The sequence below is a fragment of the Scyliorhinus torazame genome, chromosome 16 (genome assembly GCF_047496885.1).
Source record: "Scyliorhinus torazame isolate Kashiwa2021f chromosome 16, sScyTor2.1, whole genome shotgun sequence".
Classification (NCBI taxonomy): domain Eukaryota; kingdom Metazoa; phylum Chordata; class Chondrichthyes; order Carcharhiniformes; family Scyliorhinidae; genus Scyliorhinus; species Scyliorhinus torazame.
This window is the reverse complement of record NC_092722.1, coordinates 67,613,881-67,631,182: the sequence shown is the minus strand read 5'-3', so window position 1 is coordinate 67,631,182 and position 17,302 is coordinate 67,613,881. Positions and strand designations below refer to the sequence as shown.

At 46.5% G+C, this 17,302-nt stretch overlaps 1 protein-coding gene across 2 annotated transcripts in view; it reads right to left on the bottom strand.

The window, feature by feature from the left end:
• The window catches only part of LOC140392858 (ephrin type-B receptor 2), a 1,067,684-nt gene that overhangs the window by 528,200 nt on the left and 522,182 nt on the right, over nucleotides 1-17,302 (bottom strand). For both annotated transcript variants that reach the window (XM_072478598.1, XM_072478599.1), the window contains exon 2: nucleotides 16,808-16,872. In XM_072478598.1, the coding sequence (XP_072334699.1) occupies nucleotides 16,808-16,872 (65 nt within the window). The remainder of the gene's footprint in view (nucleotides 1-16,807; nucleotides 16,873-17,302) is intronic.

The following is a 17,302-nucleotide window of genomic DNA, read 5'->3' as shown; positions in this document are numbered from 1 at the left end:
TGGGCGGTCTCCCAAGGACAGCATTTGTTGCCTATTCCTGATGGTGACTTGAACCTAGCTATACATTTCCCAGATATACTTTTCCCAGACATACATTTCCCAGGTATACGTTTCCCAGGTATACATTTCCCAGGTAAACAGGTATACATTTTGCAGGTAAACATTTCCCAGGTATACAGGTATACATTCCCAGGTATGTGTTTCCCAGGTATACATTTCCCAGGTATATATTTCCCAGGTATACGTTTCCCAGGTATAAAGGTATACATTTCCCAGATATGCATTTCCCAGGTATACAGGTACACATTTCCCAGGAATACAGATATACATTTCCCAGATATGCAATTCCCAGGTATACAGGTATACATTTCCCAGGTATAATTTTTCCAGGTATACATTTCCCAAATATACATTTCCCAGGTATACAGGTATATATTTCGCAGGTATACATTTCCCAGGTATACTTTTCCCGGGTATTCATTTCCCAGGTATACAGTATACATTTTCCAGGCAGACAGGTATACATTTCCCAGGTGCACGATCCCAGATATATATTTCCCATGTATACATTTCTCACGTATGTATCTCCCAAGTGTACATTTCCCAGGTATATGTTTCTCGGGTATACATTTTCCAGGTATATGTTTCCCAGGTATACATTTCCCAGGTATACAGGTATACATTTCCCAGGTATACATTTCCCAGGTATACATATCCAAGGTATACATTTCCCAGGTGTACGTTTCCCAGGTATACTTTTCCCAGGTATTCAGGTATATATTTCAAGGTAGACATTTCTCAGGTATACATTTCCCAGGTATACGTTTCACTGGTATACTTTTCCCAGGTATATGTTTCTCAGGTTTATATTTCCCAGGTATACATTTCTCAGGTATACATTTCCCAGGTATACAGGTATATATTTCTCAGGTATACATTTCCCAGGTATACATTTCCCATGTATACGTTTCTCAGGTATACATTTCCCAGGCATATATTTCTCAGGTATACATTTCCCAGGTACACAGGTATATATTTCTCAGGTATACATTTCCCAGGTATACATTTCCAAGGTATACATTTCCCAGGTATACATTTCCATGGTATACATTTCCCAGGTATACGTTTCTCAGGTATACATTTCCCAGTTATTCGGGTATATATTTCTCAGGTAGACATTTCCCAGGTATACATTTCCCAGGTAGACATTTCCCAGGTATACGTTTCTCAGGTATACTTTTCCCAGGTCTACAGGTATAAATTTCCCAGGTACACAGGTATCTATTTCCCAGTTATACAGGTATACACTTCCCAGGTATACAGATGTACATGTCCCAGGACACAGGTATACACTTCCCAAGTATACAGGCATACATTTCCCAGGTATACAGGTATACATTTCCCAGGACACAGGTATACACTTCCAAGTATACATGCATACATTTCCCAGGTATACATTTCCAAGGTATACATTTCCCAGGTATACATTTCCATGGTATACATTTCCCAGGTATACGTTTCTCAGGTATACATTTCCCAGTTATTCGGGTATATATTTCTCAGGTAGGCATTTCCCAGGTATACATTTCCCAGGTAGACATTTCCCAGGTATACGTTTCTCAGGTATACTTTTCCCAGGTCTACAGGTATAAATTTCCCAGGTACACAGGTATCTATTTCCCAGTTATACAGGTATACACTTCCCAGGTATACAGATGTACATGTCCCAGGACACAGGTATACACTTCCCAAGTATACAGGCATACATTTCCCAGGTATACAGGTATACATTTCCCAGGACACAGGTATACACTTCCAAGTATACATGCATACATTTCCCAGGTATATAGGTTTACACTTCCCAGGTATATGGTATACATTTCCCAGGACATAGGTATACATTTCCCAGGTATACAAATGTACATTTCCCAGGGCACAGGTATACACTTCCCAGTGGGTGCAGCAGTTGGAAACTCAGCACTTGTGGTGGAAGAGTTTTATCACCATTTCACTGAGCCGAAAATTACATTTTAGAACAAGGAATTCAATCACATTTGACCTGACAATTCACAATATATCCAGTAAGCAATGATGGAGTCATGAATTGCCTTTCGGGAACATGCTGACAATGTGTGAACATCCCCTGTCCTACCACACTGAACTAAACATGCTGGAACACTGTGTCAGATTCTCACAGCCAGCTGCTCACTCCTCACTTCACAGTGCCGCTAATTATTCACGTTTTAAAAGGGCTTCTGCAATGTGAGAAGCCAGCTTGCAACTAAAGTGGTCAAGCTTTGTTCACTTAATGAGAGTGACCTGATTTAATTGATGCAAAACTCAGTAATAACCAGTCAGCTAATGACTGGGTGACACAGTGTGTCGACTGCTCTTGGATCCTTCAGCTGTGACGCATACACCCCGCAGTAAAATATGTGACAGTCACAACGCTAAACTATCCCTTATCAACCTTCTCGCCCTGTTTTTTCATACATTCAAAAGATTTAGAAGCAGAATTAGGCCACTCGGCCCATCGTATCTGCTCCACCTTTCGATCATGGCTGATTGTTCCTTATCCCCTTTCTCCTGCCTTCTCCCCGTATCCCCTGACCTTCATATTAATCAAGAAATCCCCTTATTGATCATGAAGACCAGATTTGTGCTTGAGGTGCTGTTACCTAGAGCTGGAAGGTGAAATCAGCCAGATAAGTGCTTTCTTAAAACGTCTGAACTAGGAGCAGCATTAGGCAATTTTGCCTTTCGCGCCCGCTCCACCAATCAATACGATCATGGCTGATCTCATCCAGGCCTCAACTCCACCGTCCTGCCTGTTCTCTGTGACCCTCCAACCCATTACCAATTAAAAATCTGTCTTAACTCCTCCTTAAATTTATTCACTGTCCCAGCATCCACCGCACTCTGGGGTAGCGAATTCCAGATTCACGACCCTTTGGGAGAGGTAGTTTCTGCTCAACAGGTTTGTGATCTGTTCCTACCCAATGCTTGACCACACGATCCTCCTCCAACACCTCGCCACTATGGTCCAGCTGACTGGGTCTGCACTTGTTTCCATTCGCTCCAATGTATTAGAATACCACTTGCAATGTCTTCTCTTCACACTCTCACATCATTACATCTGTCATTCTCCAGGGATCTACCTTTCATTCCCTCTCCCATTTCTCATCTACACGCTGGCCATCAGTGACATCATCTGAAGGCACAGTATTAGCTTTCACCTGGATCTGCCTCGCTACCAACTCTTCCACTGATGCTCTATTATCAGATTGCTTGTCTGGGAGCTTGTGCTGGATGAACAGCAATTCCCTCCAACTTAATATTGGGAAGACTAAAGTCACTGTCTTCAATCTCCGCTATGAATTCCATTCCCAAGCAATGCACTCCATCCCTCTCCCTGGGAACTCTTTGATGCTGAACCAGATTGTTCTCAATTTCTGACTGCCTATCCGCGCCATCACTAAGCCCGCCTATTTCCACCTCCAAAACAAACATGCCAACATGCTCTACCCTGGCCTCAGCACATCTGCTATTGACGTCCCAGTTCATGCTTTAGTTTATCATCGCAACCAGTCCACAGCAGATCCCTGGCTCTACAATCAACACTCGAACACCTCGACAACAAGAACATCTATGTAAGACTGCTGTTCATAGACTACAGCTCCGCCTTTAACATCATTATCCCAACAAGACTTATAACCAAACTCTGCAATCTTGGACTTGACCCTTCCCTGTGCAGCTGGATCCTCGAATTCCTCACCAACAAACCGCAATCTGTCAGGATAGACAACAGCACCTCCTCCACAACAGTCCTCAACACCGGGGCCTCGCAAGGATGTGTGCTCAGTCCTCTACTGGACTCCCTATACACATTCAATTTTGTGGCAATGTTTAACTCCAACTTAATCCAGAGGTTTGCGGATGATATGACTGTGGTGGGCCGTATCTCAAACAATGACGGATCAGTCTACAGGAGGGAGATGAATCACTTGGTTGCATGGTGTACCGAAAACAACCTCTCTCTAAATGTCAGAAAGACCAAGGAACTGATTATCGATTTCAGGAAGCGCAGCACGACCCCCCCCCCCACCCCCGCCATCTGCATCAATGGCTCCGAAGTGGAGATGTTCGATAGCTTTAGGTTCCTGAGGGTCACCACCACCTACAGTCTGTTCTGGTCCACTCGCGTTGATGAAACAGTCAAGAAACCCAATAATGTCTCTACTTCCTATGGAAGAAATTCGGCATGTCTCTGCATCAACTCTCACACACTTCTACAGATGTGCCATAGAGAGCATCCTATCTGGCTGCATCACAGCTTGGTATGGCAACTGCTCGGCCCAAGATCGCAAGAAACTGCAGAGTGTGGTGAACTCAGCCCAACGCATCACACAAGCTTGCCACCCGCACATTAATTTTGTGTACACCTCCCGCTGCCTCAGGAAGGCAGACAGCATTATCAGAGACCCCTCCCATCCAGGCATTGCCTCCTTCCAGACACTTCCATCAGGCAGCGAATAATAATAATTATAATTATAATCTTTATTGTCACAAGTAGGCTTACATTAACACTGCAATGAAGTTACTGCAAAAAGCCCCTAGTCACCACACTCCGGCGCTTGTTCGGGTACACAGAGGGAGAATTCAGAATGTCAAAATTACCTAACAGCACATCATTCGGGACTTGTGGGACGAAACCGAAGCACCCGGAGGAAACCCACACAGACACGGGGGGAACGTGCAGACTCCGCACAGACAGTGACCCAAGCCAGGAATCGAATCTTGGATCCTGGTGCTTTGAATCCATACATAGAACATAGAACATAGAAAATACAGCACAGAACAGGCCCTTCGGCCCACGATGTTGTGCTGAACCTTTGTCCTAGATTAATCATAGATTATCATTGAATTTACAGTGCAGAAGGAGGCCATTCGGCCCTTTGAGTCTGCACCAGCTCTTGGAAAGAGCACCCTACCCAAACTCAACACCTCCACCCAACACCAAGGGCAATTTGGACATTAAGGGCAATTTATCATTGGCTAATTCACCTAACCCGCACATCTTTGGACTGTGGGAGGAAACCGGAGCACCCGGAGGAAACCCACGCAGACACGGGGAGGACGTGCAGACTCCACACAGACAATGACCCAAGCCGGAATCGAACCTGGGATCATGGATCTGTGAAGCAATTGTGCTAACTACTATGCTACCGTGCTGCCCATGGAAGTCTGAAGACCCGCACATCCAGACATAGGAATAGATTCTTCCCCACAGCTACTAGACTCCTCAACGACTCCCCTTCGGACTGATCTGCTCCCTGTAAGAACACTATTCACGACGCCCTATGCTGCTCTTGCTTCATGTATTTGCTTTGTTTGGCCCCTTGTTCCGCACTGTAACCAATCAGTGGTTGTTGATGTACCATTTGTCAAAGTACTCTGTCGATTATTCTTTTGTCTACTATGTATGTACTGTGTACGTTCCCTTGGCCGCAGAAAATTACTTTTCACTGAACTTCGGTACATGTGACAATAAATCAAATCATATCAAATCAAAATCCCTCGATTTGACTATTCCAACGTGTTCTTGGCCAGTTTCCAATGTTCTATCCTCTATAAACCTGAGGTCACCTGAACCCCTGATGTCTACGGGCACAACTTAACAGCCTCGTCACGCCTGACTTTGTGCAGGGTCGAGGATGTTGAATCCCTCTTGCAAGATTTACAATGCTCGAAAAGCTGTGGGAGATTTAGTGGAGTTTCGCGAGACGTCGCAATCAAGATTTTGCCCTGACTGGGCGTGCTCCAGATATTTAAATGAGCAATTAAGCACTGCCTGGGTGCCCGGGTGGCATTGCCAGGCAGGCAGGGACAGTGGCAGGGTGACATTGTCAGGGATCGGGCCCAGGGGGGGCCTTACCAGGTGGAGGGGGGTGAGGAGGTATTTTTGGGTGACTCCCTGAGGTTAGGGGGAGGGGTTGAACAAAGTGGGCTGAAGGGGGATTAGGGCAGTATTCCAAAACGGTGCCCCGATCTGCTGGGCTCGGCTGAAACTCTCCGAGGCCAAAAGAGTTGGAAAAATGCTGTTGGATAGCGGGATGTTTACCCACTGCTGCATCCGATGAGAAACACCCTGCTAAATGTGCCCCAAAACCGGACATAGGCTGACATTAACGCTGCAATGAAGTTACTGTGAAAATCCCCTCGTCGCCACATTTCGGCGCCTGTTCGGGTACATCGAGGGAGAATTCAGAATGTCCAATTCACCTAACGAGCACGTCTTTCGGGACTTGTGGGAGGAAACCGGCACCCGGAGGAGACCCCCACAGACACGGGGAGAATGTGCAGGCTCCGCACAGACAGTGACCCAAGCCGGGATTCGAACCTAGGACTCCAGTGCTGTGAAGCAACAGTGCTAACCACTGCGCTACCATGCTGCCCCTTCAGGAAACTCCTTAAAATCGACAAGAGTTTGGCCGTCTGCACTAATATCTCCTTGTGTAGTTTGGCAGAAGGCATTGCTTCACCATGCTCCTGAGTAGCAACTTTCGGTATTTTATTACTTTAAAGGTTATGTACAACTGCAATTTGTTGTTGTTGCTGACTGGGCTCATGTCCATTCACCTCAACCACTGGCAATTATTCACTTCGTGAGGTGACGTTAGCTTTGGAAGAAATACCGATGTTGGACACAGTAATAGTGGGATGTGAGCTCTGCAGCTGTCTTCCTGCACTCAGTAAGAAATAATCCAATTTGTGATCCTTTCTCAACATTAACCCTACACCAACACCAAAACTCATTAGCATCACAAGCAGTGTAAAGAATTCAGTCATGATGGCAGGCTGTGAAATGAGGACACAGCTTCATTAGTCACAAATTTGCTAGAATAATTTGGGATAATTCACAGCTATTTACCACAGGCCAACTGTATCATCAGGTTTGTGTTGTTCAGAATGATAGCAGTTTTGAATTACAGATTGGAAAGTGGAATCTAGAATATTAGGCGAGATGCTGTGGATGCGAGTGGCAGAGGCGGGGGGGGGGGTCCACCCTGTTCACCTGAAGGAGTCGGAGGACCAGCAGTAGGGTCAGCAATACGGCGTGGGAGGCAGTGGTAGAAGCTGTCATTGTGGGCAGTATGGCCAGGAGGACGTCGGAGGAAGTCGAACGACCTCCAATCAGCTACAAGGGTAAGTTACCACATTTCTCCTGACGTCAGTTCAGCCTGGACCCCTCAAATTCCCAAACCCCTCTTCGATCTTCATGCTTGTTCCTCAGCCTCCCCTGACACCCACGAGTACAACCCGTTCATTTCCAGGTGCGGTGCCCACACATGCCACCTGCTCTAGACCCCCCTGACCCATCAAGCGGCGGCTCACAATGCCCTCTCTTTATCCCCGCAGGAGAAGATAGACATTATAAGCGGGAAAGGGCCAAAACAGAGGGAGGAATCGCAGAGATCCGAGTCCTCACCCCCAATGAGGAACAGGCCCTGGAAATCGTGGGGTTGTCCGAGGAGAGAACAGTCACCGACAGCGAGGTTGGCCTGCATCAAAGATGTGAGGACCCACTGCCCCTTCACCAAGGTGACCTGTATCAAGTGAATAGTTCATGTCAGACAAAATGATCCTTCCCTCTCACTGACCACATATCCATTGTCTCGCAGGATCTCCATCTGATGGGGGCCGGGCCATCCAGAGTCCCCCTTTCCACTTGGGAAGGCATGGGTTAATTAGGGAAAATCAGTATGGCTTTGTCAGACGGATGTCATGCCGAACAAATTTGATATAATTTTTTAATAAAGTTACGAGTGTGTGTGGATGAGGGAAGTGCAGTTGATGTAGATAATATGGATTTTAGCAAAGCCTTTGACAAGCTCCCACATGAGAGACCGATTGAGAAGTTTGAAGCACATGGAGTTCAAGGAAACTTGTCGAGATGGATCTGAAACTGGCTCAGTAATAGGACACAGAGGGTGATGGTGGAAGGTTGTTTGAGTAGCTGGAGGCCGGTGCCCAGCGGCGTACCACAGGGATCAATGCTGGGTCCCTTATTGTGTGTTATGAGATAGATGAGAACTTGGGCGAATGATAAGTAAGTTTGCAGTCGACACCAAGTTTGGTAGGATGGTTAACAGTGAAGAGGGTTGTAGGTTACGGGAAGATATAGATGGGTTGGTCAGAAAGGCTGAGCAGTGACAGATGGTATTTAACCCTGATAAGTGTCAGGTGATGCACTTTGGATGAAGAAACAGGACAAGGGAGTATGTAATGAATTGCAGGACACTAAGAAGCTCAGGAACAGATGGATCTTGGGGTACTTGTTCACAGATCCCTGAAGGTGGCAGAGCAGGTGAATAGAGTAGTTACGAAGGCATAAGCCTTTATCAGTCGTGGCATAGAATATAAGAGCAAGGAGGTTATGTTGGAGCTGTACAGAACATTGGTTAGGCCATAGCTGGAGTACTGTGTGCAGTTCTGGTCACCTCACTATAGGAAGGAGGTGATTGCACTGGAGGAGGTACAGAGGAGATTCACTGGGATGTTGCCTGGGATGGAGCATCTGAGCTATAAATAGAGACAGAATAGGTTTGGATTGTTTTCTTTAGAGCAGAGAAGGCTGAGGGGGGATATGATTGAGGTATATAAGATTATGAGCGGTTTGGACAGGATAAACGGGAAGCAGTTGTTCCCTTTGGTTGCGGGGTCAATCACAAGGGGGCATAAATTTAGAGTGAAGGGGGCAGGAGATTCCAAGGGGATTTGAGAAAACAAAATTCACTCAGAGGATGGTGAGAATGTGGAATGCACTGCCTGGGAAGGTAGTGGAGGCTGGAAACCTCACAACCTTCAAAAAACACATGGATGAGCACCTGAAACACCATCACATTCAAGGCTATGGGACAGTGTTGGTAAACATAGAAATATAGAAAATAGGAGCAGAAGGAGGCCATCCAGCACTTTGAGACTGCTCCGCCATTCATTATGATCAAGGCTGTTCATTCAACTCAATAGCCTAATCCCGCTTTCCTTTGATCCCCTTGGCGGAAAATCCAGCAGCCCTGGTATCTTGGTGGGCCTGGTCCAGGTCGAATGTGATATAGTCTGATGCCCAGGCAGACAGAGCATCCGTCACTTCCTGCATGCACCTGTGGGTGGAAGATTGAAATTTGCAACACAGGTCCCTGCTCGATCCCCAGAATGACCCGGTGGAATAGAAGTTGAGAGCGGTGGTGACCTTCACGGCCACCAGGAGCTGGTGTCCTCCTCCTCTATGGGGTGCCAAGTACGCGAGGACATGGCACAGGTGCTGCACTGTCTCTCCGCTGAGACAGAGTCTTGTGTGGTATTTGTGTCCATCAGCTCACGGAATGACCAACGACGCCTGTACACTTTGAGCCATCGCTGGCCTCCCCTTCGCTCTCCTTCATCAACCTGATGGGTGGCCAGGTGTTCAGGGTGTGCAGCGGCCCCCTGCACATGGGGTGCCGCCTCCAGCCTGCATTGCAGCTGCCATCTACGGCATCTGCCCACCTCGGCTACCACACGCTTTCTGTGAGTGCAATTCAGTCAGCGAGCCCGTTGTGCTGGCAAACCTCACGATGATGGAAGTCGCACAAGTGGAATTGACAACGTGATGATGACTGTGCACCAGGCTCAGCCTGCTGTTTCCAACCTCGCGGTGGTAGGGGGGCGTGGGGGGGGTGTCGGTTAGGTGGAGTCAAAACAGGAGACTAGGACTCGGACAAAAGGAACTACAAAATCAGGACCCTGAAAGGACCTTTAAAGCAGGAGATGTCATCTATGTGCGGCACCTTGGAGATGGCTCCCCATTCCAGGAGCCGTGCTGGAAAATATTTGTCCAGTTTCGTACAAAATCAAAGTTCAAGGGAGTGCCGTGTAGAAACACCTGGATCACCTGAGAAGCAGGGAACCTACTCCAGCGGAAACGATTTCAGCCGAAACAACGTCCTTGGCATCCATTGTGACTACCTCCGGCAATGAGACTGGGCCTATGGCGGGTCTGAGAGTCATCCCCCCCCCCCCCCGCCCCCCCCCCCCCCATTCCCGAGGATGAAGATTTGGAGTCCAAAATGGAGACTGAGGAGATTGATCCTCAATTGGAGCACCAAAGAGGAGCCTCTGTCTGTGGCCCTTTGCGCTCAACAAAGAAGCAACGATCCCCAGCCCACTTCATGCTCCCCAATCCGGCTCCACCTGTCACTGACTCGAGGCCTTGTGAGACCTCATTGCCGCGGGAGTGAGGGGGATGATTAGGACCTGAGGGGGGAGAGATGTGATAAACCTCACGCAGACCACAGGGATCGCAGATTCAGGGACTTTTGTTTTATGTGCCATCGCAGCAGTTTTATTTTCAGTTTAAAATAAACTATTTTGGTGTTGCACTCCACCTCTCCTGGAATTGTTACAATGTACTTGGTGAGGAGAAGCAGGTTACGGTGTACAAAAGAAAGATCTCTCCCCTCAATCCACTGAAACTATATGGTCAAGGAATTGTGGTCCTAAAGCCTCAAGCTGGAGGTGATGTGAAACTCATTTCCTATAATTTTAGAGTTTGGAGGTTGTAACAGCCTCTCTGAGGTGCAGCAAGTAACTCTGACATCACTGCACTACCTTGGGAGCCTCCTGCTGGAATTCCAGTGTTGGCCACATCCTGCTAGAATTTCCGGTGGTGGGAGATTCCTGCTGGATTTCCAGTGGTGGGAGATTCCTGCTGGAATTCCAGTGGGGGGTGGGGGGGAGATTCCTGCTGGAATTCCCAGTGGTGGGAGATTCCTGCTGGATTCCCAGTGGTGGGAGATTCCTGCTGAAATTCCAGTGGTGGAAGAATCCTGCTGGATTCCCAGTGGTGGGAGATTCCTGCTGAAGTTCCAGTGGTGGAAGATTCCTGCTGAAAGTCCAGTGGTGGGAGATTCCTGCTGGAATTCCCAGTGGTGGGATATTCCTGCTGGAATTCCCAGTGGTGAGAGATTCCTGCTGGAATTCCCAGTGGTGGAGGATTCCTGGATTCGAGTTCAATTGCAGCAGTCAAGAGGGCATGCGATGATTATTTGCACACAAACAATGATTGGGTGTAATAGAACTGTACAAAGGTCTAATGATGGGGCTGTGAAAAGAGATTTTTTTTGACATGATGGCTGACTTTGTTCAACATCAAAATATTACAAGAAATATTTTGATCATATCATATAAAGGGGCTCTGATTTTGCATTTCAATGAAGCCTGCGTTTGCTGTCCCCTTTCTCCATTCTGTGCCAGATTGAGAATTCTGGAGTTGCTCCAGTCAGCACAGCTGGCTGCTACATTCTGTACTTTCTGAGGCAGTGGTAGAACTAGCACGTTGACAGAAAGGACTTCCTCACGATTGGTCCTCCTTTCAAAGGTAGAACAGCAATGACAACATACATCATTATAACCCCTTCAATAAAGTCATTAACCCCCAATATCTTTTAAAAAAATAATCTTCATTGTCACAAGTAGGCTTACATTAACAATGTAATGAAATTACTGTGAAAAGCCCCTAGTCGCCACATTCTGGCGCCTGTTCGGGTATACTGAGGGAGAATTCAGAATGTCCAATTCACCCAACAGCACGTCTTTCAGGACTTGTGGGAGGAAACCGGAGCACCCGGTTTAACTTGGGGGAGGGGTGAGGTTTGGTGGGGAGTTGCTGAGTATGGACAGTGTGGGTGTCCCCATGTGCCGATGCTAAGATTGCATTGTCCTCAGAAAATTACGGTTGCTTCCTCAACAATCCTAAGTGACATCCCAGCCCTGATGTGTGGGTAGTGGAGATCGCACTTACAGAAAAAGCAACTGGAGTCAAAAACATCAGCAAACCGGCCTGACTCATTTTTCCCCCAATTTTGATCCCCCTTCATTCATCATCTGAGTCCCCGGTAAAAGTTACCCAGTGACTTCAGAATTCCCAGTGGATGCTGGAAGGACATTCCTGTGCATCCAGTACTGAATATTGGTGAAGCAATTGGATAATTTAAAGAATGTAGGAGAGTTGAGAGAAATGATGATGAGTTAGAGCTGGATGTCATCAGTTTATATCGGAGAATTAGCACTGTGTTTTCAGGCAATGTCATAAGAGCTTAAGAAATGAGAGCAGGAGTAAGTCATTTGACCCCTTCAAACCTGCTCTGCCATTATGCGACCCTGCTCTGCGTTGCGGCTAAAGTATAAATGTGGTATCTTGCGGGATTTTGTTGCGGCATGGGATATCCAATCTGACAGGATCGGAAGATATTTCAAATGTGGTTCTGCCAGACTGGGGTTGTAGAGAAGAGGGGACTGAGCGGGGACATGATTGAGATGTATCAAATTATGAAGGGGCATAGATAGAGTAGCCAGGAAGAAACCTTATCCCTTGGTGGAGGGATCAATGGCCAGGAGGAATAGATTTAAGGTAAGGGCAGGAAGTTTAGAGGAGATATGAGGGAACACCTTTTCACCTGGAGGGTGGTGGGAGTCTGGAATTCGCTGCCTGAAAGGGTGGTGGAGGCAGAGACCCTCATAACATTTAAGAAGTATATAAATGTGCACTTGTGATGCCGAGGCATACAAGGCTATGGACCAAGTGCTGGGAAATGGAATTATGAAGGAACAAATGCTTTTCAAAGTTTTTTTTTTACATCCACTTCTATATAGTGCAGAGCGGGTGAATGGTCATGTCACCCACCTTGACACGAGGAGCTATGGGAGGGTGGCGGGCATGAAATGGCATGGATGGGGCATGGAGGTGTATGTTGGGTGAGGGGGTGATGACCTTTCTGTTTTCACTATAACTAAGATTAATCCCACAGCACTGAGGTGGGGCACTTGAACAGTCCCTGTGGTTGTGGCTAAGCATGGATTAGCTGGCCTGACAAAAACCCACAACCTCCCCCACACCCAGTCCACCCCCACTCCCCACCCCGTCCTCCACGAACCCCACACCATCCATTAAGTCTCAGTTCCTGTCAACATTACTGGTCCAGATGATTTAGCCTCCACTCAGGGCAGCACAAGTGGATAGCACTGTGGCTTCACAGGGCCAGGGTCCCAGGTTCGATTCCCTGCTGGGCCACTGTCTGTGCGGAGTCTGCACGTTCTCCCCGTCTGCGTGGGTTTCCTCCGGGTGCTCCGGTTTCCTCCCACAGTCCAAAGACGTGCAGGTTAGGTGGATTGGCCATGATAAATTGCCCATAGTGACCAAAAAGGTTAGGAGGGGTTATTGGGTTACGGGGATAGGGTGGGAGTGAGGACTTAAGTGAGTCGGTGCAGACTCGATTGGCCGAATGGCCTCCTTCTGCACTGTATGTGCCATGTTCTCTGGAGATGGGTCTCCCAACGGTTCACATCTTTTCCCTATTGCGTACCAGGAAGCGGCAATGTGTGGATGAAAGCTGATGTCACCAAAGATTTGTCACAGAGACACAATAGTGTGATCAACATTTCAATCTAATCTAAACAGCAGCAAACACCTAAATAAAGACTAATGCTAACCACAGATATGGATTGTTTAATGAAAATACAGTATGTGCTTATAGTTTGAAAACATTACCGTTACGATTTAATTAAGACTGCTGAGGGCTGTGCGGAATCATTTCTCAAGCCAGGCAATCCCTGCTGCTCTGCGCTTTCTAATCTGTGTTCCATTTTACAGAACTGTGCATGTCATAGCAGATTACTGTTATCTGGCTGTGTAAATTCAGCAAAGCTCGGTAATTGGTAAGGAACTTTAAATAAAGTGCAGGCATGAAGGAGTCTCTGGAAGGCAGTTATTTACTTATCTGGCTCAAAGAGAGATTGACTGTCAACATTTCTGATCTCCCTAAGGCTCAGCATTAATGCATTAATCAAAACGGATGTGCCAGTGACTCTTGAATATGTAACATTTTTAAAGTAATATTCGCAGTACAGAGGGAAGGAAGTGTGAGGTTCCCTCACTGTGAGGGAAGTCCTTACAGCAACAAATAAAATATTGCACATGATGTAGAACACCACCCAGAAAAGCAGACTGTGGGTCAGGCAGTAGCTGGAGAGAAAACCCTTCCAATTTACCACTAGAAACATCTGCATTCTAAACTAATGCATTCTCCTCGCAGATGCTGACTGACCCATGTATGCTTGCAGCATTTGCTGTTTCTATTAATAATGACGAAAGAGCAGCTGTCTTGTGTTCTAAACTACCAATGATGTCCCCTTTATCCATCAGAACTTCCAATGGAAATGAATCATTAATGTTCCCAATCCCCATCAGTGGCAGCTGACCGCAGTCATACTGCACCAGGGTAACCATCCACCAGAGACAATGTGATGGGCCCCACATGATGAAGACATTTCTGAAGGAGATGTTTGCAGACAGCCCCTGCCTTTAGGGTTTGGGCTTTGAGTTCTGTTTCAAACTTGGAAACGTCACTTGTGCCTTTAATTCTCTTCATCTGCGTGTGTGATGCAGCATCCAGTTTAAAATTGTCCAGCTACTTGGACACCTGCAACTGGCAGGATCTTTCTTTACAGGTGAGCATTGGATCCTGGTGACATCCTCAGGCCCCAACTGAAATTGTAACTGGTGGCCTGGATGGTGAAGCAGCTTTAGCTAGGTCAGGTAACCAAAGTGGGGAAAGGAGCTGGGGCGAGGAGAGCTAAAGAAAGAAATCCTTATGGGGCCCAGAGAAGATGGAGTTTACTGCCCGATAACTCAGACATAGGGATTTAAACAAGGCTCAGGAGTTAAAATAGTCCAGGCCTCATTTTTGAAGCAGTGAGTGAGCTTGGAACTCTCCTCAACAACCAGAGTTAAAATCAGAGCCTGTGACACTGCAACACCCAGAGTACATGAGCGTGGTATTGTCATCGACATAACCTGGCATCTTATCTGGGATAGGTGAACAATTTATTTGGCAAAGAGTCATCCAGACTAAAAACGTTAGCTTGCCTTCTCTCTCCACAGATGCTGTCAGATCTGCTGAGATTGTCCAGCATTTTCTGTTTTTGTTGTTGAACAATTTCTTTAAAGGGGCCCCTTTAAATATTTCTTTAAATGTGTGGCCCCTTTAAATATTTTCTGCACAGCTCTGTGCACATACAAAAAAATTAGAGACCAACTTGTGAGAAGCCGGTATGGGGACTCTTGGATTGCTGCAGAGCCGTGGAATTTAGACCGATAGTCACCAAGATATTCATCCTCAATAAAGAGACCGCACTTCTTTCTATCCTTAAAGTGACAGAATGCAAATTCAAAGTAACAGGATTGGGCTGTTTTCAACCTGACGGAGACTATATTTTGTGGCAGTGTCAGAGAGCAGTGTTAATGAGACACTTCGATGGTAAGTGTGTGGACACTGACCCTAAGACCAGAGATTGGTCACTGAGTGAACATGTCCTGTCCCAGACATCTCTGACAGGGAAGGATTAGAATTATTTTGGAATCTCAAAGAGTGCAGGAAAATTATTCAGGAGGGAACGGTCAACAAGAAGAGTAAACAATGCAAGGCCATTGAGCTGAAATGTTGGCCAGAATTTTGCAGCCTTCACTCCGGCCAGTTCATCTGGTGACCAGCCCTTGGGCCAATAGGCGGAAGGGGCTCAGTTCCTCTCTCCACAGGTGCTGCCTGAGCACGCCCAGATTTTATTTCAGAATTTCAGCATCTGCAGCATTTTGCTTTTGTAAGAAAAGTACCTTTCCCTTCTCATGGGATGTGGGTGCCAATGGCTGGGCCAGAATTTATAACCCATACCCAAGTATGCTTGAACCAAGGGTATTTCAAGAGTTAACTGCATTGCTGTGGGTCTGGAGTCACATGTAGGCCAGACCAGATAAGGATCAGGTAGTGAACCATATGAGTTATTACAACAATCAACAATAGTTTCATGGTCATCATTAGGCTTTTAATACAGATTTTCATTTAATTCAAAGTTCATCATCTGCCGTGGTGGGATTCGAACCCAAAGCATGACCCTGGGTCTCTTGATTACTGGTTCAGTCACAATACCACAATGCCACAGTCTCTCTCTATACACAGTTAAGAGGTTCCATGAAGGGGACATTTCTTGTTCTGAGTTATTTCTATTATAATTACACCAAAACACAAGTTTTAGAAGCAGTGTGAAAATAGCATTACAAATATTATGAGAGGGCTTGAGCTTTCAATATATGTAAATGCACTGAGTAATTTTTACTTTCTCACATCTTTTGTTCCAGTAGATTTGTTAAAGTACAGCATAGGGTGAAGAGCTAACAAACCTGAGGTACGGCTGACTGATAAATATTTACAATCTGCAGCTCCGGTCCTGAATCCATCTCTTCCCATTCCCCTTCCGCTTTCCTCCCCACCCCCGCTCCCAATTTTCCCTTCCCATCTCCCTCCCACTCCCCTCCCTCTTCACCCTACCCCTCCCATTCCTTCCCCCCACTGACCCATCCTTTCTTCTCCCCTCTCGCCCACTGCCACCCCTCTCTCCCATTCTCTTCTGCACCCTATCCACCACTATCTGTACCACACTCAACCTCCCTTTCGGTGGGAAATGGCACATGCAGTTCGAGCAATGAGGATATCTGTGAGCATTTGAAGATTGTGCATGATATTCAGATTTTGAGAAGCTGAATATTGTACCAGCCTCTTGCATACCTGGCCTAGAGTTACTCCCCATTGTCTGTTGTTTCTGTCTGTCAAACAGTCCCTCCCTTCAATCTCTTCTGAAATCTATAAACCGTCCCACAGATTTTAAATGTTGCCCTTCATCACCACAAGATATTGAATGCAGAGAGGATACTCACTCCAGAGGGAGGGTGCGCTGTCCACCCCAACTCAGCTGTTGCTGTTGTAGAATCCATCAAGGTTTCTGTGTTAAAAAAAAAGGAAAGCCAATGAACTAAAGTTACCTTTCAGCTGGTAGTCCAGCCTCTGGATGTTCTTGTCACCATTTACGTTAGGTGTACAAAGATAAAACATTAGACTTAACACAGACTCAGGCTTTTATAACCCCACAGTTTATTTAATCAGGGTTTGTGATGAACCGCACTGCCTGCCTCCATCAATCCCCAAAGCCCTGTCTCACTAATCGACAGTGTAACTCTCTCTCTCTAATCTCTCCCAGTAACAACTTCACTATTTTCTCATCCATTACTGTCTAATGCTATTTCTGATCTCTCATCTATTACAATGTAATATTGTCCCTAATCTCTTGTCTATTACAGCCTCTTGTCCTCATTAGTTTAAAGAGTTTCAGATCCTCAGATATATGGGTCTATTTACTGTGGAGCAGTGTAGAC